The sequence below is a fragment of the Styela clava genome, chromosome 5 (assembly GCF_964204865.1).
Source record: "Styela clava chromosome 5, kaStyClav1.hap1.2, whole genome shotgun sequence".
Taxonomy (NCBI): domain Eukaryota; kingdom Metazoa; phylum Chordata; class Ascidiacea; order Stolidobranchia; family Styelidae; genus Styela; species Styela clava.
In genome coordinates, this window is record NC_135254.1 from 11,701,099 (window position 1) to 11,727,939 (window position 26,841).

A 26,841-nucleotide genomic window follows, 5' to 3' on the forward strand; every position below is an offset into this window, starting at 1 on the left:
AAAATATGTGGGGAGCTGTGAAAATTATTATGTGGTCAATACGGAAACTCGTTCAAGAGCAATGATCCATATCAATTATAAGCAAGCAACCTCGAATGCAATCAAAATCTATAACTTGATTTAAGGTAGGTAACAGCAAAGTTTCCACATTTCTTTTAATATAAAAAGTGCACAGTTGGTTTCTTATATTCAAATATTTTTAATACAAGTAAAATAATATAAATACTTCACAGCATCATAATCTACATATAAGTAATACAATTTAAACTCACGGTATGAATTCAAGCATGAAAAAATTGTTGCATCTGCATCTCCTATTTTGGGTGAAATTTGGTAAGTAAATATTAAATCATTTTTGTTTAGGATTCATTATATGTTTAATGCAAGAATCAACAATTTAAAATGATAAGAAAACGTGCTATGCAATCTAATGATCAACTATAATATATGGTGCTTGGTTAGTTTTATAGATTTTTATCTCTATGGCAATACGTTAAATTAAAACAAATCTCAAATCAATGTCAGATTATTAGGTAATAATGATCATAAAAATTTCAAAGGATTTTGTCAAGATATCAACCAAGCAAATGCTTTATTTACCTGTACTGATGGAACGGTTATCTCTAATGAAAAACGGTGCAATGGAAAATACGAATGTGAGGGAAGAGAGGACGAAAAAAATTGTGGTATGACCAATGGACTTACTTGCATCATTTCTTTTGTTTAAACTATGACGTAAACTGTGAAAATCAATTTTTATCTGCTTCTCGAAGAGTATTTTGAATCTTATATTCAAGCTCACTGAAATAAGTTAATAAAAATAATAATCTTCGTCATTTTATAAATCTTCATTCGAGACTTTCAAAAATGTGGGAAAGTGGAAGCTGGGGAAGCACATCATAGTATGGTTGAAGCGAAGAAATTATCGGGAAGAATTGTTGGAGGCGAAGATTCACCTGATGGTGCGTGGCCTTGGCAAGCTATAATAACGAGATATTCAAGTAATAAGCGTGGTGGAACGCCGATTGTAAGTATAACGTATAAATTTAATGATTGTTTTCAAAAATTCCGAAACTTTAAAAAAATGTTAAACAACGAAAAACCGAAAAAATGAGTTGAACTTGTTATTGTTGCATATTATCCACTCGTGGTAAAATATACTTAGCAGAAGTCGATTTAAGTAGAGTTTACAAATATCAATGACATACATTCCATTCATTTTTTACAATACAATATTGTTGAGGGTATGAAAGACCGATCTGACTGATACGCTAACTACTAATCTGCATTCTTACGGGCAAAAACAGTATAATATACATATTGTTCTTCAATTTTTCAATACTGACGATGCAATTCAGATGTTCAGCAAGTGGTATATTAAAGGCGGCGGATCCTTGATTGGCAGTAAATGGGTGATGACTGCGGCGCATTTATTTGGAACAGACGACAACTCACAAGTATGGCTTTCAGACTACGCTGTCACGCTAGGTGAGAAAATTATTAAATGCACGGGTTCATAATTGTCTCAAAAAATTATAAATGCGGCATCAAGGATTTTCTATAACATATCATAGTGAAATTTGAGTAAACATATATATATATATAAATATATATTTCAAAATTCAGGTATGTCTGAGAGACCAAATACCAATATGGGGGTCGCAGATTTTGTTCAGATGTTTGCACTGCAAGATGTGTATATCCATCCAAACTATTCGTATGGAGTTCTTGACAACGACATCGCATTGGTAAGCTAGAGATATTTACCGTAAAGTAAAAAAGATTCTTTTGTTGGTTAAATTAATACTGATCTGGATTACTGTGCCTTGTCTTCCATTTTGGAGTGAATTCTGTTAGATCTTTGTGTACACTTACACTGCAGTAGAGTTTATGCAAAGATTTTTATGAAAATATTGCATTCTGCTAGTCTCGCAAAATAGAGCATTCAAAACATAAAATCATCACAATCATGCAATATGCTTCATGTGTCATTAAAATCCAAAATTGATGCTCTATAAAAATATTTTTGGATAACTTTTGTGAACAATATTAGATTTTATTCATTGATCAGATGTACTTGTTTAAAGCGGTCTATATATCAATGCTTTGGTAATCCCTAGTAACTGACATATTAGATTGATTAACCAGTTAGAACAGAATTGTATTGAGAGTCAATTGATTTTACTTTTCAACTCTCCCAAATCTCCAAGATAGTACATATGCAAACTCCGATTAGCAATCAAAATTACAAAGATAAAAAGCATTATATTATTGATATTTTACAGATAAAGCTTGGAGCTAGAATAAACTCAGAATCACTAGCGATTAACGAAAGCGATGCAAATGGTGTAACCTTTACGTATCATGTGAGGCCAGTGTGTTTGCCCTGTCGGGATGAAGACCCAAACGGTGAATCAAAGGATGAGAGCTGCCAGCCTGAGGATATCAATGGTTTGTCAAGGTTTTATTTGTAGAAATGAATGGACGTGTGTTTGCAAGGTTAGAAAAATGTGTATTTTCCAATGGCCACAAGTGCACAAAATCTTTTAGTATATATTATTAGAATTTATTTGACATTCTTTTTATGAATGTGTTGTTTCTACATTAGAATCTGAACTGCTAGCTGCTGGTGAAAAAGTTATTGTCACTGGATTTGGCAACATCAAAGGAACAGATCTAACACAAAGAAGACAACAATTTCAAATTCCGGATCGTCTCCAATATGCCGAACTGAAGCTTGTAGATCAGTACACGTAAAAAAAAATTCTAGTTGCAAAATTTCAATTAATATGGTCATGAAAAGTTATTACAGCCAATTACAAGCCTTCGTACTATCACAAACCAGCGAGCATATTCAATACAATCCCAAGTAGTGAGAAATTAAGATAGTCTATTTGAAATGTAGAAATATTTTTTACGGCACTTTTTCTGTGTAGTAATAGGTTCTGCACTATAGCTTTAATATATATATTTTATTTCCAAAGATTGAGTTTTTATGTTTCTGTCACATAGATGCTGGCTAGGAATCCAAAATATAAACAAACTTACCCATGGAAATATCAGATATTCTGACAATTTTATTTGCTGCAACCCCGCGAAGGTTAAAAAGAGTATCGATGCTTGTCAGGGAGACAGTGGAGGACCTTTGGTTAAAAAGGTGAGCCTGGGATACTCACAATTGATGTAATTTTGAAAATTCGATATATTAGTACACTGTGGTATTACTTGACTACATGAGAATGCAGCAATTTTTCACAAATTTAACCAAATTAGCAACTTTTTATTTTGATGTTTGATGGGGAGTATCAATAAATGCACAAATGTATTAGATTTTCTTTCATTCTAAACCCTTCCTACGTTGGTATGCTAGAATAACGAATCTCTCTACGTTATTACGATCGTAATTATCAAATTGACTAAATAAATTTCAGAGAAAGTTTACTTCCTTAGCCTACTATCTTGAACGAATACAAAGTTAACTGCAAACTTCAAATTTCACGTATATATAAATAGGTGACGAACTCTGAAACGAGTCAATATCGTTGGTTTCAAGTTGGAATCGTGAGTTTTGGATACGGATGTGCACTCAACTATCCTGGATATTATATTAACGTTGTGAAATATACAGGATGGATAAACACTATCATGGATTCATAGGCTGCAATCATAACTACTTGGACTTGAAGTCCGGAGTTTGTTTAACTTTGTCATTGATGAATTGCTTCAAACTGATTTGACTATTTTGCAATTTGTAGATAGTATATATATGAAATCATTTGGTTCAATGAATAAACGTCTCATATGATAGTTTTAAATATTAAAACAATTTTCAGCGTTTTGTCTTTAATTCTGTGACAATAAGATGATAGTACACATAGTTGAAGATATTAAAAAACGTAATGTTCAGTATAATCTCATAAAGGGTATTCGAACTCGTAAATCAAATATTAAATTCCATTGAGAGCTTGGTTGTAAGATCTTTGAAATTGAAAAATACATTTATTCTCCATGTTTTTGATGATTTACTTACACGGCAATTGAAAATTAAATCATTTTGACAACATATGCCTTCCAAACACTGCAATATATAGTTGATGCATCTATAATTTATTTGCAGCGAATATCTAAATTTGACGACGCTATAGATGATACGTCATTGGTTTGATTTAAATTCCAGCTAAACAATACATTATAGAGATTGTTTTTTAATTTTTTCTCCGACAAAGGACAAGTTAGCAAGGCATATATATATTTTAGGTAGAAAGTCGGTTGATGGCTGTTTATGGGAATGCAGAAGGAACATGCTGCAGCGTGAAACAGTTAACGTCGTGAGAAATTTATTTCTGAGTGGTACAGATCAACACAAAGGCATTTGAAGCCAGTTGCGTTATTTTGCAAACTGTGAAAATTATGTAGGTGCGTGTCGTATAAACATCATCAAAAGTCACGCAGAAGCGTCGAAATAAGGCTTGATTGAGTCAATCTTTTCTCGCTGTAATTGGCTGATCAGTGTTAGTTCAAGATGCACCATTTCGGGCATACTTTTATTGTTTCCTACCTCATGAACTAGGAAAAAGTGGGGAAGGTTGGGACACTTTTTTCTTTTGGATTTTGTGAGCTACGTAATTTTCACATTCATTTGAATTTGTGTCTGTAGTATTTACCCCAGCGACTGAAAAATTTCCCAGTGAAACGCACATTACCACCAAAAGTATTTCAGATCTTTTTTTAAAAAATTCCCCAAAACAAATTTTCTGTATTGGCAACATAAAACCACTTCGGGGACATTCGTATCTGAAGATTTTGCATTGTAGACTTACTTGTTGAATATTTTAGATCCCTATTATTAAATCTGAAATGAAATCATTGTTTTACCGTTGAATTATACCTAATTTTAACCAATTGAAAATGAGTTCGAAACTTTCATTATCGACGATGACTGTTCTTTGTTAAAAAGGCCATAAACATCAAATACGGGGTTTGAGTGCTGTTTAAAAAGAACAAATAACGATGGTGGGACTTCATCAATCAAACAATTGTTCACTGCCTCCACTAAAACAAAACCAACATATATATATTACCAAGTATAATTTCTAATTCCGACCAAAGACAAAATATTTCCTTTTTGAATCTGAATCACTCTGAAAATTTTTTTTGAATCTAGAATATATTTTATATTGGACCATTGGAAGATACTTTATCACCACAAGAAGATACTTTAATATCACACAAAACTATATCAAAAACAAAACTATCTATATGCTTCTAAGCACTTAATGGATCAAACACTGTCAAATTGTGCCCAGTGGAGCAGGTCCCACTGAACCCCGTTTCATTGTTTTCCATAGGAAAAAATATTATCAGACCATTCCACGTAGAGATTAGGAAAACACATCTCCTCGCCAACGTTATGAATATTTCACAGTGGACTAAAGCTAAAAAAATACCAGACAGTGGTTTGTCCTCATGGAAAGCCTAAAGTAGAAAAATAAAACTGTGATGGCCAAAACCAATTTCATCTCATTGCTTGCGTCGCTCTGCACGGTCGCTGCCCGTTTGCTGACGCTGTCAGTTATGTTGTAACTTGCCGAAAGGCGGATTCAAATATCAAACCGCGGACCTGATTCAGGATATAGTATGAGTATGAGAGTTGAATTTTCACTGTTCCCACTTTCCCCTACTGCATTTAATAACAAAGAATACCTTAAAATTTTGGCGCTCCTGAAGTATGTGCACCAATAGGGCGCACAACCTAAACCCCAACTTGGTACAACTACTATGGTCAGGTTGTGCGCCATCTTGGTGCACATATTTCTGGAAGTTGAAGATTTAAATTGATAAAATTCCACATAAAATCTGACTACAGTATTTAAAAACAGCTTGAATAGCCTAAACATAAGCTTTTACTGATTAAACCTTAACTGTAAACACTGAGCGAATGAACGAAGACGCCGGCTCATTATGGAGTAGTGCAAAAACCCGGATAAAAGGTAAGTGAAGATTTTGTTAAATTCACCTTGTTAACTGTCTCAATTCAGTTCCAGCCCCGAAAGATAATTACAATATCTTATTTGCATTATTATTGTACATGATAATAAAAATCAGATTTTATTTACAGTTTCATATCAGCATAATAGTCATCTGTACGACAATCACTCTTTATTTGTCACAATAATCGAAAAAATCCGGACAGCAATCTCTTCTGCTCTGGCAAGACAAGTCACATGAGCAAAGTTCCCCACGAGACAAGCATTTTCCGGAACAAGTCATGCCAGAAACTTAAAATAAAATGGGAAGTAATTAACACAAAAGACATAAAACGAAAAGAACATAAATTTGCGGCAAAATGAGTTGCATAAATGAATGTAAAATCGGGAGATCCCAGCATAAATCATGACTTTTCAAATTTATTAAATGTATAGACTGTTGTATGTTGGCTAGTTTTAAATTTTATCTATGAAATTAGGATAATAATATTCATTGTTACGTGCCGAAATGTACTGTTATGTACTGTGGTACATGAATTCATAGACGCAAACCAGATCGACGTAAAACCTACGTTGTAACACATATTACTTAATGAAAAAGTCTCAAATATAAAACGAAAGAACAAATAAATCAAAAATAGACTTAAAAATTGGATAAAATGGCGAATAAATTGTATAAGTGAATAATTTTACTAAGAAATATTTTCCCGATACACCACCAAGGTCTCATTATAATCTACTCACCACATGCATACTTCCTGTAATCGCTTGACCATACATTTAAACCTTGGCATGTTATCGTTGGTTGCAAACCAGGACCAAGAACTTGAGTCTCAATTTGGCAAATTATTTCCAGTTCGTGACCAACAGCAAATTCTACACCGTTCAAACTTCCCCCTGCATGACCCCGTACTGTAACGTTACCATCCAAAATAGCGCTGTTTATCCAACATCCAACCGCTGAAATGAACATTTATAGTAATTCACGTTAAATATTAATATCGGACATTCAATGGTGGACTTCATGAAATTTTAGCAACAGGTTGTTTTCGTATCGAATTTTGTGTTTGTATTTTGTATTTTTTTTTATCGAACAACAACAGGTTCCATCATTTCCGAAAAACATGCTGAACAAATAGCAAAACAATATCGGATTCGCTGATTAGCACGACATTCCAAGAATATCCGTGCGAACCTCCTAATTCCCATCAGGGATTTTATTCTTAGAACGTTTTGACGCTTGTCGAAACGTTCTGAAAATGTCAAGTATACCGAATGAAACTTCTCATGGACTAGAATAATAAGCTCAAATTCCAGTCATTCATTATTGTTCTCGTTATGATTATAAGACAATCAATTGTCCCTATTTGTTATTTTTATTATTGTTTTGTTAGCATATTTACAACAAGATATTTGAAATTATTAAAATTAATTTGAAATTCAATTTTTAATCACACAAATGTGAAAGAAGACAAATTCTATTTAGAGGGGCAGATTAACGCCACAATTCCATTTACATAAAGCAGGAGATATAATCAGAATTCAGCCATTAATCGAATTTACGGTATGGTTGAATATCACTATCCTCGATGAAGGTTTATAAATGGCATCAATAAATAAATTTTTATTCTTTAAATGATGACTATTATTTACTTAACTCACGCTCGCATGAAACTTTCTCATTCCAACTTCCGTCTTCTAAACATTTGATTTGATTACTGCCAGAATGTCTGTGATTAGGCGGGCAATTAGGATACAGCGTCTCGTCTGGATAGAAAACTTTTGCCCGACTGTTAAGGATCATGGTTCCGCGTTCAACAGATGAAGGAATTCCACATACTTGCACTGAAATAATGATAAAAACAAAGCGCCATTTCACATAAAAGATACACAATTAATAGACTTGAGAAGCTTTAGTTCATTATTTGCTAAAATAATTCTAATATGATTCTCTTTTATTTATTTACGTCCCATATATTTTGTATCCATTAAACGTGCATAGGTCACAGAATTATAAAGTACGTTAAAACATTTAAAAATTACAAACAATCATGTCCACCTTCTATATATTATTAAAATCCCAAACATCATTTTTAATAATCATTATTTTTTATATTGTCGAAGAACGCTGCGTGTAAAATCCACGCTTTTGCAATAATAAATTTGTCATCGAATTTTTTCGGCAACTTTTTTGTAAACACGTTTGTGATTACAGGTAAGGGTGAGTTTTAAAAGAATGTAAAAGTAATGGAGGGCGAAAATATTTTTTTACTGTAGTGTACACCGTATTCTGGTGATTTTGAATATTGGAGATTTTTAATTTTATACTAGAATTTGTAGTTATTTTTTATTTGTAGTATTATTATACATGATATTTTACTGAATCAATCGATACCGCATTTGAAATCATCCACCGGTGGATTCCAGTTTTCATTTTCCAGACAAACACTCGAATTAATCAGTTTTTGCAAGCTACGAGAAAATGCGTGTTTGGTGTTATTGACGCACGACATCTGGAGGATATCGCCGACTTCGTAAGAATCTATGGTTTGCCTTGGTGCTATGACTTTTATTCCTTCGGATAAATTTGTTAAAGAAAGTTGACATCCCAAACCTGAAAAAGTACAAAATTTTATAAAAAATTATTGCTAATTATAAATATAATATGATTTAATTAGAATTTGATTCACATATACAATTCAAATAACCGTTACTGCCATTACTATAAAACACTTACGTTCACAACGAGGTAGTTCTGACCAATTTTCATTGGCAAGACACGTTATGATATTGCGACCTACAATACGAAATCCTTGTTGACATCCAACTATCAAACTATCTCCCAAGAGATATAATAGATGTTTTTCAATATCACCTATTGTCATATGGTCTTTGAGTACGGGGTAGTCGCATCTCACGACGGGTGGGAGTTCCTCTAAAAATAGTTAGTTTCTATGAGAAAGTGAAAAGCTCAATTCTTATAGTTATGAAGTCAATTTTTGTAATAGTTTACCATGTAAAATATTTAATCATCTTCATAAATTATGAACACACAATAATAAAGTATACATTATAGTGTTGTACGTTTATTTTATCTTTATGGAACTCTTCATACGCTGGGCTTATCATGGAACCTCAATTACCAATCATACAAACACACCCATCATTATCAAATATTTTGGTATCAGACACTTAAACAACAACAATGAAAAGTCACAAAAATGAAAATGCAAGAATACTATTCGCGCGACTTCTGTTAAAGCAGAAAAATGTTGCTCCACACAATCGATTCAAAACTGAGAAATTCACACAGGACCCCTATAGGCCGCCGAACACCAATAATTGTTTTGCGAACACTAGGTTTAAGAGAAATCTCGGATAAAGAGCACTAGTATACATGAATATTACCTGTTGCCATTTCTACGCATCTTGGAAGAGTAGACCAAGTACTGTCTTCCCGGCATATTATGCTAGTGGGGCCAGCTAGTGTATAACCAGGATCACACGATGGTTGAAAAGTCTCTCCCACATTATACGAAATACGTTCTTCTGTGGATAAATCTCTGAGTTTCATAGAGATGGATATATCTGGATAATCACAACCTGATTGACTCGGAAGTGCTGTTGTTAATGAAGATAATCGATAGTTTGAATGACTTCCATTCGCTCTGTTATTAGCTTTAGTTCTACAATATAGTTGTAAAGGTTGGATTTGATTAGGTTTGCTATTGAATAGGTAGTAACCACTAGAGATAGAACATAATTCCGAGTTAGAAATTACCTCCACAGAAAACATCGTCAAACGTGGGTGTCCAGAGTCCACCATAATCGCATTCGATAGTTGGTGGATCAAAAGGAATTTCATTTTGGAAAATTTGTTCACCATCTCCACATTCTAGAGTAACTGTATCACCAACGTTAAAGGTTTTTAAATACAATGAAATCGGCGAGTATCCGCTAACTGTCACTCCTTCAGGCAGAACATATTGGTCCAATTGACATATATTTCCTGTTAGGAAAATAAAAAAAATTATGCACGACTAAGTGGAATATTAAATATTAACAACCCATGCGGTGGTATACAAGGCAAAAAAGCTTGAGTTCATTTTTTTGGTTCCAATATGTTGTGCTATATAAAATGTGCTGCAGGATAAGGCTTCGAAAGCTTAGAGAGAGAGGCTCCAATCTGATTAAAGACAAACAAGACCCGTTTTGCAAATATTTGTTTATGTTAGTCTCTTTGTTGTTGAGAAAACATTGATTTTTTCCGCAACTTAGGGAAAAATCGAATTCCGTACTTAAAAATGCAATTTTTTTTTTTTTTTTTTTTTCAAATTTTCAAACTAAAAGATAGCTTGACTATAAGCTTACCTATATAAGATTGTGTCTTAAAACAAAACTTGGGCAATATCTTTTCTGTGAAAAAAGCTTTTTTTTAAATTTCAGGGAGATAGTGGGGGTCCACTCATGTGTCAGAAGTGTTCGTCTTGCAGATGGTATTTAGCTGGGATTGTCTCTTTCGGCCTCACCGATTGCACAACATGGGGCGTTCCAAGCATATACACAAAGGTGACAGATTACGAGATATGGATCCGCACTATTACACAAGAATCAGCAAGTTCCCCTACCTGCAACTATAATGGAGGGATCCCTTAAAAATGATATAGTTGTACACTGACATTTCGTAAAATTTTAAGCAGTACTCAGCAGCAATTCAAGATAATTTAATTAAAATTTGTTGTAACTTTTTAGGAATTTAGTTTTATTCAACTAAAAAATAATTCATGTGCTTTGATATATAAAAATTTTGCATGCATTTCTGAAAGACGAAATATCAAATTATCGGTATCAGATTCATTAACCCCTATTAAAAGCGTTTTGGAAATTTAAAATGAAAGGTAATACAGATTTGCTTATGCAGGAAGAAATAACTAATACTATTTTACCAGTATTGTTTTGTTATCTTGTACCACGCATCAGCCGATAATAGATAATGGTCCAATTGAAACACCATGACAGAAAAAAATCACATATATATTGTATAATTCTAAATTTAAATATTAAATTGTAATAGTTTGATACCAAAACGGCGAGGACAGTCAGACAAATGTACGGACTTTGACGTATCGGTAGGAAGTCATAGGCATACGACATAGGTCAAAATATGTGGGGAGCTGCGAAAATTATTATGTGGTCAATACGGAAACTCGTTCAAGAGCAATGATCCATATCAATTATAAGCAAGCAACCTCGAATGCAATCAAAATCTATAACTTGATTTAAGGTAGGTAACAGCAAAGTTTCCACATTTTTATTAATATAAAAAGTGCACAGTTGGTTTCTTCTATTCAAATATTTTTAATACAAGTAAAATAATATAAATACTTCACAGCATCATAATCTACATATAAGTAATACAATTTAAACTCACGGTATGAATTCAAGCATGAAAAAATTGTTGCATCTGCATCTCCTATTTTGGGTGAAATTTGGTAAGTAAATATTAAATCATTTTTGTTTAGGATTCATTATATGTTTAATGCAAGAATCAACAATTTAAAATGATAAGAAAACGTGCTATGCAATCTAATGATCAACTATAATATATGGTGCTTGGTTAGTTTTATAGATTTTTATCTCTATGGCAATACGTTAAATTAAAACAAATCTCAAATCAATGTCAGATTTTTAGGCAATAATGATCATAAAAATTTCAAAGGATTTTGTCAAGATATCAACCAAGCAAATGCTTTATTTACCTGTACTGATGGAACGGTTATCTCTAATGAAAAACGGTGCAATGGAAAATACGAATGTGAGGGAAGAGAGGACGAAAAAAATTGTGGTATGACCAATGGACTTACTTGCATCATTTCTTTTGTTTAAACTATGACGTAAACTGTGAAAATCAATTTTATCTGCTTCTCGAAGAGTATTTTGAATCTTATATTCAAGCTCACTGACATAAGTTAATGAAAATAATAATCTTCGTCATTTTATAAATCTTTATTCGAGACTTTCAAAAATGTGGGAAAGTGGAAGCTGGGGAAGCACATCATAGTATGGTTGAAACGAAGAAATTATCGGGAAGAATTGTTGGAGGCGAAGATTCACCTGATGGTGCGTGGCCTTGGCAAGCTATAATAACGAGATATTCAAGTAAGAAGCGTGGTGGAACGCCGATTGTAAGTATAACGTATAAATTTAATGATTGTTTTCAAAAATTACCGAAACTTTGAAAAAGTTAAACAACCAAAACCCGAGAAAATGAGTTGAACTTGTTATTGTTGCATATTATCCACTCGTGGTAAAATATACTTAGCAGAAGTCGATTTAAGTAGAGTTTACAAAAATCAATGACATACATTCCATTCATTTTTTACAATACAATATTGTTGAGGGTATGAAAGACCGATCTGACTGATACGCTAACTACTAATCTGCATTCTTACGGGCAAAAACAGTATAATATACATATTGTTCTTCAATTTTTCAATACTGACGATGCAATTCAGATGTTCAGCAAGTGGTATATTAAAGGCGGCGGATCCTTGATTGGCAGTAAATGGGTGATGACTGCGGCGCATTTATTTGGAACAGACGACAACTCACAAGTATGGCTTTCAGACTACGCTGTCACGCTAGGTGAGAAAATTATTAAATGCACGGGTTCATAATTGTCTCAAAAAATTATAAATGCGGCATCAAGGATTTTCTATAACATATCATAGTGAAATTTAAGTAAACATATATATATATATAAATATATATTTCAAAATTCAGGTATGTCTGAGAGACCAAATACCAATATGGGGGTCGCAGATTTTGTTCAGATGTTTGCACTGCAAGATGTGTATATCCATCCAAACTATTCGTATGGAGTTCTTGACAACGACATCGCATTGGTAAGCTAGAGATATTTACCGTAAAGTAAAAAAGATTCTTTTGTTGGTTAAATTAATACTGATCTGGATTACTGTGCCTTGTCTTCCATTTTGGAGTGAATTCTGTTAGATCTTTGTGTACACTTACACTGCAGTAGAGTTTATGCAAAGATTTTTATGAAAATATTGCATTCTGCTAGTCTCGCAAAATAGAGCATTCAAAACATAAAATCATCACAATCATGCAATATGCTTCATGTGTCATTAAAATCCAAAATTGATGCTCTATAAAAATATTTTTGGATAACTTTTGTGAACAATATTAGATTTTATTCATTGATCAGATGTACTTGTTTAAAGCGGTCTATATATCAATGCTTTGGTAATCCCTAGTAACTGACATATTAGATTGATTAACCAGTTAGAACAGAATTGTATTGAGAGTCAATTGATTTTACTTTTCAACTCTCCCAAATCTCCAAGATAGTACATATGCAAACTCCGATTAGCAATCAAAATTACAAAGATAAAAAGCATTATATTATTGATATTTCACAGATAAAGCTTGGAGCTAGAATAAACTCAGAATCACTAGCGATTAACGAAAGCGATGCAAATGGTGTAACCTTTACGTATCATGTGAGGCCAGTGTGTTTACCCTGTCGGGATGAAGACCCAAACGGTGAATCAAAGGATGAGAGCTGCCAGCCTGAGGATATCAATGGTTTGTCAAGGTTTTATTTGTATAAATGAATGGACGTGTGTTTGCAAGGTTAGAAAAATGTGTATTTTCCAATGGCCACAAGTGCACAAAATCTTTTAGTATATATTATTGGTTAGAATTTATTTGACATTCTTTTTATGAATGTGTTGTTTCTACATTAGAATCTGAACTGCTAGCTGCTGGTGAAAAAGTTATTGTCACTGGATTTGGCAACATCAAAGGAACAGATCTAACACAAAGAAGACAACAATTTCAAATTCCGGATCGTCTCCAATATGCCGAACTGAAGCTTGTAGATCAGTACACGTAAAAAAAAATTCTAGTTGCAAAATTTCAATTAATATGGTCATGAAAAGTTATTACAGCCAATTACAAGCCTTCGTACTATCACAAACCAGCGAGCATATTCAATACAATCCCAAGTAGTGAGAAATTAAGATAGTCTATTTGAAATGTAGAAATCTTTTTTACGGCACTTTTTCTGTGTAGTAATAGGTTCTGCACTATAGCTTTAATATGTATATTTTATTTCCAAAGATTGAGTTTTTATGTTTCTGTCACATAGATGCTGGCTAGGAATCCAAAATATAAACAAACTTACCCATGGAAATATCAGATATTCTGACAATTTTATTTGCTGCAACCCCGCGAAGGTTAAAAAGAGTATCGATGCTTGTCAGGGAGACAGTGGAGGACCTTTGGTTAAAAAGGTGAGCCTGGGATACTCACAATTGATGTAATTTTGAAAATTCGATATATTAGTACACTGCGGTATTACTTGACTACATGAGAATGCAGCAATTTTTCACAAATTTAACCAAATTAGCAACTTTTAATTTTGATGTTTGATGGAGAGTATCAATAAATGCACAAATGTATTAGATTTTCTTTCATTCTAAACCCTTCCTACGTTGGTATGCTGGAATAACGAATCTCTCTACGTTATTACGATCGTAATTATCAAATTGACTAAATAAATTTCAGAGAAAGTTTACTTCCTTAGCCTACTATCTTGAACGAATACAAAGTTAACTGCAAACTTCAAATTTCACGTATATATAAATAGGTGACGAACTCTGAAACGAGTCAATCTCGTTGGTTTCAAGTTGGAATCGTGAGTTTTGGATACGGATGTGCACTCAACTATCCTGGATATTATATTAACGTTGTGAAATATACAGGATGGATAAACACTATCATGGATTCATAGGCTGCAATCATAACTACTTGGACTTGAAGTCCGGAGTTTGTTTAACTTTGTCATTGATGAATGATTTGACTATTTTGTAATTTGTAGATAGTATATATATGAAATCATTTGGTTCAATGAATAAACGTCTCATGATGATAGTTTTAAATATTAAAACAATTTTCAGCGTTTTGTCTTTAATTCTGTGACAATAAGATGATAGTACACATAGTTGAAGATATTAAAAAACGTAATGTTCAGTATAATCTCATAATGGGTATTCGATTCGTAAATCAAATATTATATTCCATTGAGAGCTTGGTTGTAAGATCTTTGAAATTGAAAAATACATTTATTCTCCATGTTTTTGATGATATACTTACACGGCAATTAAAAATTAAATCATTTTGACAACATATGCCTTCCAAACGCTGCAATATATAGTTGATGCATCTATAATTTATTTGCAGCGAATATCTAAATTTGACGACGCTATAGATGATACGTCATTGGTTTGATTTAAATTCCAGCTAAACAATACATTATAGAGATTGTTTTTTAGTTTTTTCTCCGACAAAGGACAAGTTAGCAAGGCATATATATATTTTAGGTAGAAGGTCGGTTGATGGCTGTTTATGGGAATGCAGAATGAACATGCTGCAGTGTGAAACAGTTAACGTCGTGAGAAATTTATTTCTGAGTGGTACAGATCAACACAAAGGCATTTGAAGCCAGTTGCGTTATTTTTTGAACTGTGAAAATTATGTAGGTATTATGCTGATCAGTGTTAGTTCAAGATGTACCATTTCGGGCATACTTTTATTGTTTCCTACCTCATGAACTAGGAAAAAGTGGGGAAGGTTGAGACACTTTTTTCTTTTGGATTTTGTGAGCTACGTAATTTTCACATTCATTTGAAATTGTGTCTGTAGTATTTACCCCAGCGACTGAAAAATTTCCCAGTAAAACGCACATTACCACCAAAAGTATTTCAGATCTTTTTTTAAAAAATTCCCCAAAACAAATTTTCTGTATTGGCAACATAAAACCACTTCGGGGACATTCGTATCTGAAGATTTTGCATTGTAGACTTACTTGTTGAATATTTTAGATCCCTATTATTAAATCTGAAATGAAATCATTGTTTTACCGTTGAATTATGCCTAATTTTAACCAATTGAAAATGAGTTCGAAACTTCCATTATCGACGATGACTGTTCTTTGTTAAAAAGGCCATAAACATCAAATACGGGGTTTGAGTGCTGTTTAAAACGAACAAATAACAATGGTGGGACTTCATCAATCAAACAATTGTTCACTGCCTCCACTAAAACAAAACCAACATAATATATATTACCAAGTATAATTTCTAATTCCGACCAAAGACAAAATATTTCCTTTTTGAATCTGAATCACTCTGAAAATTTTTTTTGAATCTAGAATATATTTTATACTGGACCATTGGAAGATACTTTATCACCACAAGAAGATACTTTAATATCACACAAAACTATATCAAAAACAAAACTATCTATATGCCTCTAAGCACTTAATGGATCAAACACTATCAAATTGTGCCCAGTGGAGCAGGTCCCACTGAACCCCGTTTCATTGTTTTCCATAGGAAAAAATATTATCAGACCATTCCACGTAGAGATTAGGAAAACACATCTCCTCGCCAACGTTATGAATATTTCACAGTGGACTAAAGCTAAAAAAATACCAAACAGTGGTTTGTCCTCATGAAAGCCTAAAGTAGAAAAATAAAACTGTGATGGCCAAAACCAATTTCATCTCATTGCTTGCGTCGCTCTGCACGGTCGCTGCCCGTTTGCTGACGCTGTCAGTTATGTTGTAACTTGCCGAAAGGCGGATTCAAATATCAAACCGCGGACCTGATTCAGGATATAGTATGAGTATGAGAGTTGAATTTTCACTGTTCCCACTTTCCCCTACTGCATTTAATAACAAAGAATACCTTAAAATTTTGGCGCTCCTGAAGTATGTGCACCAATAGGGCGCACAACCTAAACCCCAACCTCGTACAACTACTATGTTCAGGTTGTGCGCCATCTTGGTGCACATATTTCTGGAAGTTGAAAATTTAAATTGATAAAATTCCACATAAAATCTGACTACAGTATTTAAAAACAGCTTGAATAGCCTAAACATAAGCTTTTACTGATTAAACCTTAACTGTAAACACGGAGCGAATGAACGAAGACGCCGGCTCATTATGGAGTAGTGCAAAAACCCGGATAAAAGGTAAGGGAAGATTTTGTTAAATTCACCTTGTTAACTGTCTCAATTCAGTTCCAGCCCCGAAAGATAATTACAATATCTTATTTGCATTATTATTGTACATGATAATAAAAATCAGATTTTATTTACAGTTTCATTTCAGCATAATAGTCATCTGTACGACAATCACTCTTTATTTGTCACAATAATCGAAAAAATCCGGACAGCAATCTCCTCTGCTCTGGCAAGACAAGTCACATGAGCAAATTTCCCCACGAGACAAGCATTTTTCGGAACAAGTCATGCCAGAAACTTAAAATAAAATGGGAAGTAATTAACTTGAAAGACTTAAAACGAAAAGAACATAAATTTGCGGCAAAATGAGTTGCATAAATGAATGTAAAATCGGGAGATCCCAGCATAAATCATGACTTTTCAAATTTATTAAATGTATAGACTGTTGTATGTTGGCTAGTTTTAAATTTTATCTATGAAATTAGGATAATAATATTCATTGTTACGTGCCGAAATGTACTGTTATGTACTGTGGTACATGAATTCATAGACGCAAACCAGATCGACGTAAAACCTACGTTATAACACATATTACTTAATGAAAAAGTCTCAAATATAAAACGAAAGAACAAATAAATCAAAAATAGACTTAAAAATGGGATAAAATGGCGAATAAATTGTATAAGTGAATAATTTTACTAAGAAAATATTTTCCCGATACACCACCAAGGTCTCATTATAATCTACTCACCACATGCATACTTCCTGTAATCGCTTGACCATACATTTAAACCTTGGCATGTTATCGTTGGTTGCAAACCAGGACCAAGAACTTGAGTCTCAATTTGGCAAATTATTTCCAGTTCGTGACCAACAGCAAATTCTACACCGTTCAAACTTTCCCCTGCATGACCCCGTACTGTAACGTTACCATCCAAAATAGCGCTGTTTATCCAACATCCAACCGCTGAAATGAACATTTACAGTAATTCACGTTAAATATTAATATCGGACATTCAATGGTGGACTTCATGAAATTTTAGCAACAGGTTGTTTTCGTATCGAATTTTGTGTTTGTATTTTGTATTTTTTTTATCGAACAACAACAGGTTCCATCATTTCCGAAAAACAGGCTGAACAAATAGCAAAACAATATCGGATTCGCTGATTAGCAGGACATTCCAAGAATATCCGTGCGAACCTGTTATCTTTATTATTGTTTTGTTAGCATATTTACAACAAGATATTTGAAATAATTAAAATTAATTTGAAATTCAATTTTTAATCACACAAATGTGAAAGAAGACAAATTCTATTTAGAGGGGCAGATTAACGCCACAATTCCATTTACATAAAGCAGGCGATATAATCAGAATTCAGCCATTAATCGAATTTACGGTATGGTTGAATATCACTATCCTCGATGAAGGTTTATAAATGGCATCAATAAATAAATTTTTATTCTTTAAATGATGACTATTATTTACTTAACTCACGCTCGCATGAAACTTTCTCATTCCAACTTCCGTCTTCTAAACATTTGATTTGATTACTGCCAGAATGTCTGTGATTAGGCGGGCAATTAGGATACAGCGTCTCGTCTGGATAGAAAACTTTTGCCCGACTGTTAAGGATCATGGTTCCGCGTTCAACAGATGAAGGAATTCCACATACTTGCACTGAAATAATGATAAAAACAAAGCGCCACTTCACATAAAAGATACACAATTAATAGACTTGAGAAGCTTTAGTTCATTATTGGCTGAAATAATTCTAATATGATTCTCTTTTATTTATTTACGTCCCATATATTTTGTATCCATTAAACGTGCATAGGTCACGGAATTATAAAGTACGTTAAAACATTTAAAAATTTAAAAAACAATAATGTCCACCTTCTATATATTATTAAAATCCCAAAAATCATTTTTAATAATCATTATTTTTTATATATATTGTCGAAGAACGCTGCGTGTAAAATCCACGCTTTTGCAATAATAAATTTGTCATCGAATTTTTTCGGCAACTTTTTTGTAAACACGTTTGTGATTACAGGTAAGGGTGAGTTTTAAAAGAATGTAAAAGTAATAGAGGGCGAAAATATTTTTTTACTGTAGTGTACAGCCGTATTCTGGTGATTTTGAATATTGCAGATTTTTAATTTTATACTAGAATTTGAAATGTTTTTTATTTGTAGTATTATTATACATTATATTTTACTGAATCAATCGATACCGCATTTGAAATCATCCACCGGTGGATTCCAGTTTTCATTTTCCAGACAAACACTCGAATTAATCAGTTTTTGCAAGCTACGAGAAAATGCGTGTTTGGTGTTATTGACGCACGACATCTGGAGGATATCGCCGACTTCGTAAGAATCTATGGTTTGCCTTGGTGCTATGACTTTTATTCCTTCGGATAAATTTGTTAAAGAAAGTTGACATCCCATACCTGAAAAAGTATAAAATTTTATAAAAAATTATTGCTAATTATAAATATAATATGATTTAATTAGAATTTGATTCACATATACAATTCAAATAACCGTTACTGCCATTACTATAAAACACTTACGTTCACAACGAGGTAGTTCTGACCAATTTTCATTGGCAAGACACGTTATGATATTGCGACCTACAATACGAAATCCTTGTTGACATCCAACTATCAAACTATCTCCCAAGAGATATAATAGATGTTTTTCAATATCACCTATTGTCATATGGTCTTTGAGTACGGGGTAGTCGCATCTCACGACGGGTGGGAGTTCCTCTAAAAATAGTTAGTTTCTATGAGAAAGTGAAAAGCTCAATTCTTATAGTTATGAAGTCAATTTTTGTAATAGTTTACCATGTAAAATATTTAATCATCTTCATAAATTATGAACACACAATAATAAAGTATACATTATAGTGTTGTACGTTTATTTTATCTTTATGGAACTCTTCATACGCTGGGCTTATCATGGAACCTCAATTACCAATCATACAAACACACCCATCATTATCAAATATTTTGGTATCAGACACTTAAACAACAACAATGAAAAGTCACAAAAATGAAAATGCAAGAATACTATTCGCGCGATTTCTGTTAAAGCAGAAAAATGTTGCTCCACACAATCGATTCAAAACTGAGAAATTCACACAGGACCCCTATAGGCCGCCGAACACCAATAATTGTTTTGCGAACACTAGGTTTTAGAGAAATCTCGGATAAAGAGCACTAGTATACATGAATATTACCTGTTGCCATTTCTACGCATCTTGGAAGAGTAGACCAAGTACTGTCTTCCCGGCATATTATGCTAGGGGGGCCAGCTAGTGTATAACCAGGATCACACGATGGTTGAAAAGTCTCTCCCACATTATACGAAATACGTTCTTCTGTGGATAAATCTCTGAGTTTCATAGAGATGGATATATCTGGATAATCACAACCTGATTGACTCGGAAGTGCTGTTGTTAATGAAGATAATCGATAGTTTGAATGACTTCCATTCGCTCTGTTATTAGCTTTAGTTCTACAATATAGTTGTAAAGGTTGGATTTAATTAGGTTTGCTATTGAATAGGTAGTAACCACTAGAGATAGAACATAATTCCGAAGTAGAAATTACCTCCACAGAAAACATCGTCAAACGTGGGTGTCCAGAGTCCACCATAATCGCATTCGATAGTTGGTGGATCAAAAGGAATTTCATTTTGGAAAATTTGTTCACCATCTCCACATTCTAGAGTAACTGTATCACCAACGTTAAAGGTTTTTAAATACAATGAAATCGGCGAGTATCCGCTAACTGTCACTCCTTCAGGCAGAACATATTGGTCCAATTGACATATATTTCCTGTTAGGAAAATAAAAAAATTATGCACGACTAAGTGGAATATTAAATATTAACAACCTATGCGGTGGTACGAGGCAAAAAAGCTTGAGTTCATTTTTTTGGTTCCAATATGTTGTGCTATATAAAATGTGCTGCAGGATAAGGCTTCGAAAGCTTAGAGAGAGAGGCTCCAATCTGATTAAAGACAAACAAGACCCGTTTTGCAAATATTTGGTTTCATGGGACACGATAATCCAGACAAAAATATTCCAATTTGCTTAACCTCTGCCACGCTTGTATGCCCTTCTTTTTGAAAAGCAAACTCGGTTCTCCAGCACCTTACCGGTACCGGTGTTTGCTGTGGAGTTGGGGTTTGATTTGTATTTGAAGCTTTTCAAGGATTAAATAATGTTCTTCAGTGTAAGTGAGATAGGCAATCGGGTGTACCACGTTTTGCAATTGGACCTTTGTGTCGATATATTTGATATAATATCTTGTTATTCGCATTACATCAATACATCCAGCTATCAGACTGAAATTGAGGCATTTGACAAAGACAAGGTTTTGATAATTTCAACTAGTAAATGTGGTTGCTATAGTTGTGCTCACATTAGGCTGCGCACGACTGTTTTGTGAAACTTACTTATGCACCCTTTGTTTCCCTGTGTCCAGGTTGCGTCTCCCGTACACACAGTCGTTTCTTCACCAAACAATTCGAAACCGTCGAGGCATCGAAACGTAGCAGCTTCTCCTGGTCTCCAAAATGACTTTTCTTCTAGCAAGTATCCTCTTATTGGTGGTATTGGATTAAAGCATTTAATTTCTGAATAAAATTAATTGCAAAATTAATTAGTGGTATCACAGGAACACTTGACTATACCAAAGGTGTTTGTTTGTTTAAATAGATTAGTTTTATGCATGGATTTCAGAAAATTTTGAATTTTAAAATATGTGGATAAAGTTGCTGCTGCTAAATATATAAAATATAAGTTGCTTTTAGATAAAAATATGTTCGGGGTCTCGTGTTGTTCCGCACGACAATGACTCTAGTGGGGGTTTTGTAACAACTTTTGCATATGTTATTCCTGCCCTGATCACGTCATCGTTGGACGTTGTCCAGCACCAAAAAAATCACTCAGTTGCTCAGATGAAGCTTTCGTGAACGTTCATTGGTGGAAATTGGTATATCGCGTTAATTCTATATTTATTTTGACCTGGACGCCAATATGAGAGATGTCCCTGACGTTAGGGAGCTGACTTCGATGACCGTATGGTCGTAACGCTCCCTAAACGACACGAAACTTTTATACTGCAGTATGTTATATCAACCTTCAGAAGAATGTTCCATGTTACAAAAAGAAACCAACAACTTTACGTCATTATAATAACTATAACTATCTCCAATATTAGTCTCACCGGTTTCACACAGACGTCCAGAATATCCCTGTGAACAAACACACTCAAAGTCATCAACAAGTGGGGAACAAGTTCCGCCGTTCTGACAGCGATTGTTGTGACACGGATTAAAAATCTCTGTTCAAAACAACATAGCAATGCTCAAATATATGAACACAAAGACCTAACCAAAATATTCAAACACAATTTCTCCAAAAATCATATTCTGAAGGAGGCTGGAACAGCTACCGTACCGTACTTACCGGTAGCGGTACTGATACGCGAGCTATCCCAGGTCACGTTACGGTGATGATTCATGCGTCTACTCCCAACGTGAATCGAAATATCAAATGATTCGAGTAACCACGGACAGTCTAACGTATCGTCACTAAAAACTTCCGGCTTTCGCTGAGCCCGATATCCGGTGGTTGAGATGGAGAAGCCGCCATACAGTGCGCAATTTTTAATTTAAAATACGTCATTAAACCAAAACTTCAAATTAGAAAACGAATCCCCTAGAGCTCACAGAAATTTTTGTATAAAAAGTAATAGCCTTTGACATCAACAATTAGCAACGACAACAATTTCTTACCACTAAAAATTTGAAAGCAATTGGCCCAGTAGTGAAATAGAAGCGATTTTTTACCACACAAGAAGAAAAAGAAGAAGGATTCTAACAACAACAACATAATAACAAAACCATCCACAGATCCACTTCGTAGGTGATAAAGTAAAGCAGTACGAAAAAATGGTACTGATGTGATATATGGACAATTTTAATGTTGTTCTAAGGTTAAAAAATCACTATGCTAAGAAATGATCATAAGTTTATCGGCAGTAAATCATAATCGCTGAATAGAATAATCATAGAAAAGTTAGTATATGAGGTCCACTGACAAATATTTATGATATTTATTTGCCGAATTTCACAAATATTCAAAGAATTCATATACAAAAGCTTAATGCAATTTGAATTCAATTATATCATTACTTGATTTTATTCAAGAAAATTGGTTTTATGCCAGAACTATTGAAACTACAAACATAAAAATATGTGGGTAAAGATGCTGCTGTATTAATCAGGATATATTATATATGTAAGTTATCATATATATATGAATTCCAATTCATGTTCTAAATATTATATCATCACTCAAAAGAGGACCAGGCACAGAATTTTATATCATTTATGTAATGACTTAGTCTCACCGGTTTCACACAGACGACCAGAATATCCTCGTGAGCAAACACATTCAAAGTCACCATCGCGTGGAAAACAAATTCCGTCGTTCTGACAGCGATTGTTCTGGCACGGATTATAAATCGCTGTGAGAAATTAAATGCAATGTTATGAATCGATGGTACTGGCGTGGTAGATGGAATAGACAATTTTAATATAGTTCCAAATGTTGGAAATTTTTACAAAAATAAAATTTCTGAAATATAGATGTCAAGTGACAAATGAGTTTTAATCAACTGTTCATTATTAACACAAACTATGTTAATCAAAATTGTGAGATGATATTCATAGAAAAAAATAATACTGGGCAAAAAAATCAGGGTATATTTTTTTACAAACCGACACAGCGTGGTAGTTTTGTGCTCCATGTTCTTCTTGATGTGCATCTCAGAAGTGGGCCAATCAGTTTCATTCCCCTGCGACACTTGTATTTAATCATATCACGATACAAATAAAAAGAGCCCGGTGCAACGGTAACTTTCACCCCTCTTTTGAAACGAATAATTTCATGGCCGACGGAGTTTCTAATCTCTGGCAGATTGGAAGAACATCCTGTTTCTGGTAATCAAATATGTTTCATGATATTAGCGAAAGAATCAAGGCTGATGGATTCAGACAATATCAAACCATAAAAAATCACCGAAAAAAAAAGACTATACAAAAATGTAAGAAGGGAAAGGAAAAATTCGAAAGTTGATGGACGAATTTGGATAAGTACAGGGAAGTAAAAGAAGATAAGAAGGCGCGGAGTAAAATATGTGGGAACGTAGAAGGAGCACTGGAGGAGCACGATAAAGTCTTTATAATATTCACTTTCGTTGAGACAGCTGAATCCGCACTCATCATCACATACGCAATGTTTCAAAAAACCCCGACATTGTCTGATACGGAGCGGATCACACCTTTGTCTGCAAAGATATCCATTTGCACGCACAGTAGACCAATTCCGTTGTTTGCACAGTGGTCGTCCTGAAAAAGAATGAAATGAAAATAACTCTTGCACGACGCAAATATATACTACATTACAGTACAGTATTTTTTACACATAAAAATTAAAGATTCTAGCAAAAAATATTTAATAATGTTATTGTTCACTGCATATTCTAAATGACTCTGATGCAAAGGCAGAATTGAGAAGGGGATTAGCTGAGTCAATACCTAGTGCCAGATTCGACATACAAAACTCCTATACGAGTTCTAATAAAATTATCCATTTTCATTATTACCGCAGCTGAATTCGTCTTCTCCGTTACTACAATCTGGGCTACCATCACAAACTCTTGCTTTTGATATACAAGTGCCGTCTTCACATGCAAACTGATGAATGGTCCGGCATGATGCTGTTGACTTTCCTGTAATATATATATAAATTTAAAAGTGTTTAGTCATCCTAACCTAAAAAAAATGATATAATCCATAAATCATTCAACAACAACTCAACCTTTGAATATCGCCTATTGGTTGCTATTAGAGATGAAAGCGTAATTAACATATAATATTCGTTTGTGACATATCTCACATTATGCAGTTCACATCAGTTTTTAAGAATATTTTTCGCATGGAAATACTAAACATAAGTTCAAAATATTTTGTTCAAAGGTTTGCATTAAGATTAGGTGAAAGTAGTATATATTTGTGTGTACATGTTTGAGTAAATTTTCAAGTATTAGCAATATTAGTTGAAATTTATCAAGAAATATGTGATTTACATTTCTCTTCCAACTCAAAATAAAGAACAAAACATACCTGGCATACAAATCAGACAAAAAAATAGTGATAAAAACGTGTAACGGTTGATCATTTCTACCCTCAGTCTTTACTTTGTCAATTTCTGACTAGGTACGACTTCTGTTTCAATATAGCTGAACAAGGAAATTATTCTCGAAAACACGGCAATAAAAAACAAAACGATCCCAAGTTAGTTATTTGAGTAATTTAGATTTTGAAACTCAGACTCAACAATTATAAACACATTTTTCAATTAACGAATTCTTTATCTAAATTTTGGCCATTTGGTTCATCATATTTTTTAATTATCGCTGTACAATAATTTGAAATATACTTTATCTCAACTATAAAAGTGCTATTTGGCTACCTAGAATTTTCTGCACTGGTATCTTAAACCACTTCAGGAAACTATTTTCTGCTCATTAAAAAAGAAGTATTGGCAGTGTTCGGTCAAACTGGTAAACAGCAAGCTTTGAATTTCAAACTCATTAATGCGATTTTCGATTGCTTACTTACTGGAATTTTACAAAATATTTTGTTTTATAGAGATTCGTATTTTTATGTGAGCGCCTCGATTGCCCTATACTTTTAGTTTATATACTTTTTAAATATTCGGAGCTTTTTATTCGTATTCACTTTATATACATGTATCTATTATTTATTTTTTGGTAGGACACTGGATGAATATATAAATACAAATAGCCTTTTTTAAGATTACGTTTTGGTGTGTCACCAAAGTTTTGTCTTTACTTGTTATTGATAATTTATGAAAAATCGGACGGCCTTAATGTGTATTCACAACGCGGTTTGAAAAGCTTCATGGTTAACCAGGTGTTGATTGTCGATTTTGACCACTTGTAACTACAAAGGTTTTTAATATCCGGTGTAATCTGTATCATTTCTGTCTTCTCTCTATTTCATTGCTGAATTTAATTTTGAATTGCTAATTTTGAATAATTTGTGGAGCAGGGAAACAGTATGTTACTTGGGCCCATAGGTAATTATCAATATTAGTAAATACCCTCCATAAATTGTAAGGCTACACACTCATTTTTGCGTATTACCGCTAGGCTTGTATTATAGGTAAAGGCCTTTTCGACAACAACACGAAACCGGTAGCGCACGCGGTAAATTTGCTCATCCCAACCTAGCTCCCCTTATATACAGACTACGATACTTCAAATTACCACAATGTATTTTGTGTCCGTGTCAAATTTGTCTAAATGGCCCTTTGTTATTTATTCTTTTATGAAGGTGATTATTACCCTGAATTACACTTAATTGATCTGGTTCTTTTTCCAACTCACTAAGTATTATCTGATTTCGTCAGACATTTGGTTCTTATTCGATTATCTGTCTGATACCTTTCGTTCAACTGAAGCCTAGTTTATAAATAAGAGTAGGTTAAAGTTTTGGATGGGTGAATCTGCAAAGGTAATGTTCTCTTCAGCAGCAAAGTTTTTGCCAAAAATCATCGTTGCGAATCTAGAAAGATGGACACTCACAAATTTAGGTCAGATCAGAACGCTTGTCCTGTTACTTATATGTTAGTACGATTTAATACGATTTTGCAGCTCATTTAGCGGCTGATATACTTTTGGTATGATAGG

At 33.6% G+C, this 26,841-nt stretch overlaps 4 protein-coding genes across 5 annotated transcripts; 2 read left to right on the top strand and 2 right to left on the bottom strand.

The window, feature by feature from the left end:
* Positions 1-13: 13 nt before the first annotated feature.
* On the top strand, positions 14-3,826 carry LOC120344856 (serine protease 33-like). The gene is made up of 10 exons (XM_039414174.2): positions 14-125; positions 234-333; positions 561-686; positions 858-1,027; positions 1,359-1,488; positions 1,627-1,748; positions 2,286-2,451; positions 2,609-2,753; positions 3,013-3,157; positions 3,514-3,826. Exons 2-10 carry the CDS (start codon positions 276-278, stop codon positions 3,655-3,657), a joined length of 1,206 nt encoding a protein of 401 aa, XP_039270108.2. The 5' UTR covers positions 14-125; positions 234-275; the 3' UTR covers positions 3,658-3,826.
* Positions 3,827-6,066: 2,240 nt separating this feature from the next.
* LOC144422863 (complement factor H-related protein 1-like) lies at positions 6,067-11,001 on the bottom strand. Its single transcript, XM_078112761.1, has 9 exons — positions 10,934-11,001; positions 10,616-10,638; positions 9,769-9,996; positions 9,396-9,608; positions 8,725-8,922; positions 8,383-8,601; positions 7,650-7,832; positions 6,732-6,947; positions 6,067-6,278 (listed from the first exon to the last, which is right to left on the bottom strand). Exons 1-9 carry the CDS (start codon positions 10,999-11,001, stop codon positions 6,160-6,162), a joined length of 1,467 nt encoding a protein of 488 aa, XP_077968887.1. The 3' UTR covers positions 6,067-6,159.
* A 125-nt stretch (positions 11,002-11,126) lies between these two features.
* LOC144422958 (serine protease 33-like) lies at positions 11,127-15,096 on the top strand. Its single transcript, XM_078113038.1, has 10 exons — positions 11,127-11,271; positions 11,380-11,479; positions 11,707-11,832; positions 12,003-12,172; positions 12,503-12,632; positions 12,771-12,892; positions 13,430-13,595; positions 13,757-13,901; positions 14,161-14,305; positions 14,662-15,096. The coding sequence occupies exons 2-10, from the start codon at positions 11,422-11,424 to the stop codon at positions 14,803-14,805; spliced, it is 1,206 nt and encodes a 401-aa protein (XP_077969164.1). The 5' UTR covers positions 11,127-11,271; positions 11,380-11,421; the 3' UTR covers positions 14,806-15,096.
* A 2,028-nt stretch (positions 15,097-17,124) lies between these two features.
* Positions 17,125-25,571, bottom strand: LOC120344508 (zona pellucida sperm-binding protein 3 receptor-like). 2 transcript variants are annotated; one of them, XM_039413768.2, is made up of 14 exons: positions 25,250-25,567; positions 24,730-24,855; positions 24,317-24,472; positions 23,843-24,061; positions 23,473-23,589; positions 22,285-22,401; positions 21,512-21,691; positions 20,662-20,889; positions 20,289-20,501; positions 19,618-19,815; positions 19,276-19,494; positions 18,537-18,719; positions 17,792-18,007; positions 17,125-17,337 (listed from the first exon to the last, which is right to left on the bottom strand). In XM_039413768.2, exons 1-14 carry the CDS (start codon positions 25,302-25,304, stop codon positions 17,219-17,221), a joined length of 2,346 nt encoding a protein of 781 aa, XP_039269702.2. In that variant the 5' UTR covers positions 25,305-25,567; the 3' UTR covers positions 17,125-17,218. The 2 variants fall into 2 exon arrangements, with proteins under 2 accessions (XP_039269702.2, XP_077969370.1); XM_078113244.1 differs by lacking the exon at positions 22,285-22,401 and having other exon boundaries at positions 25,250-25,571.
* Between the last annotated feature and the right edge of the window lie 1,270 nt (positions 25,572-26,841).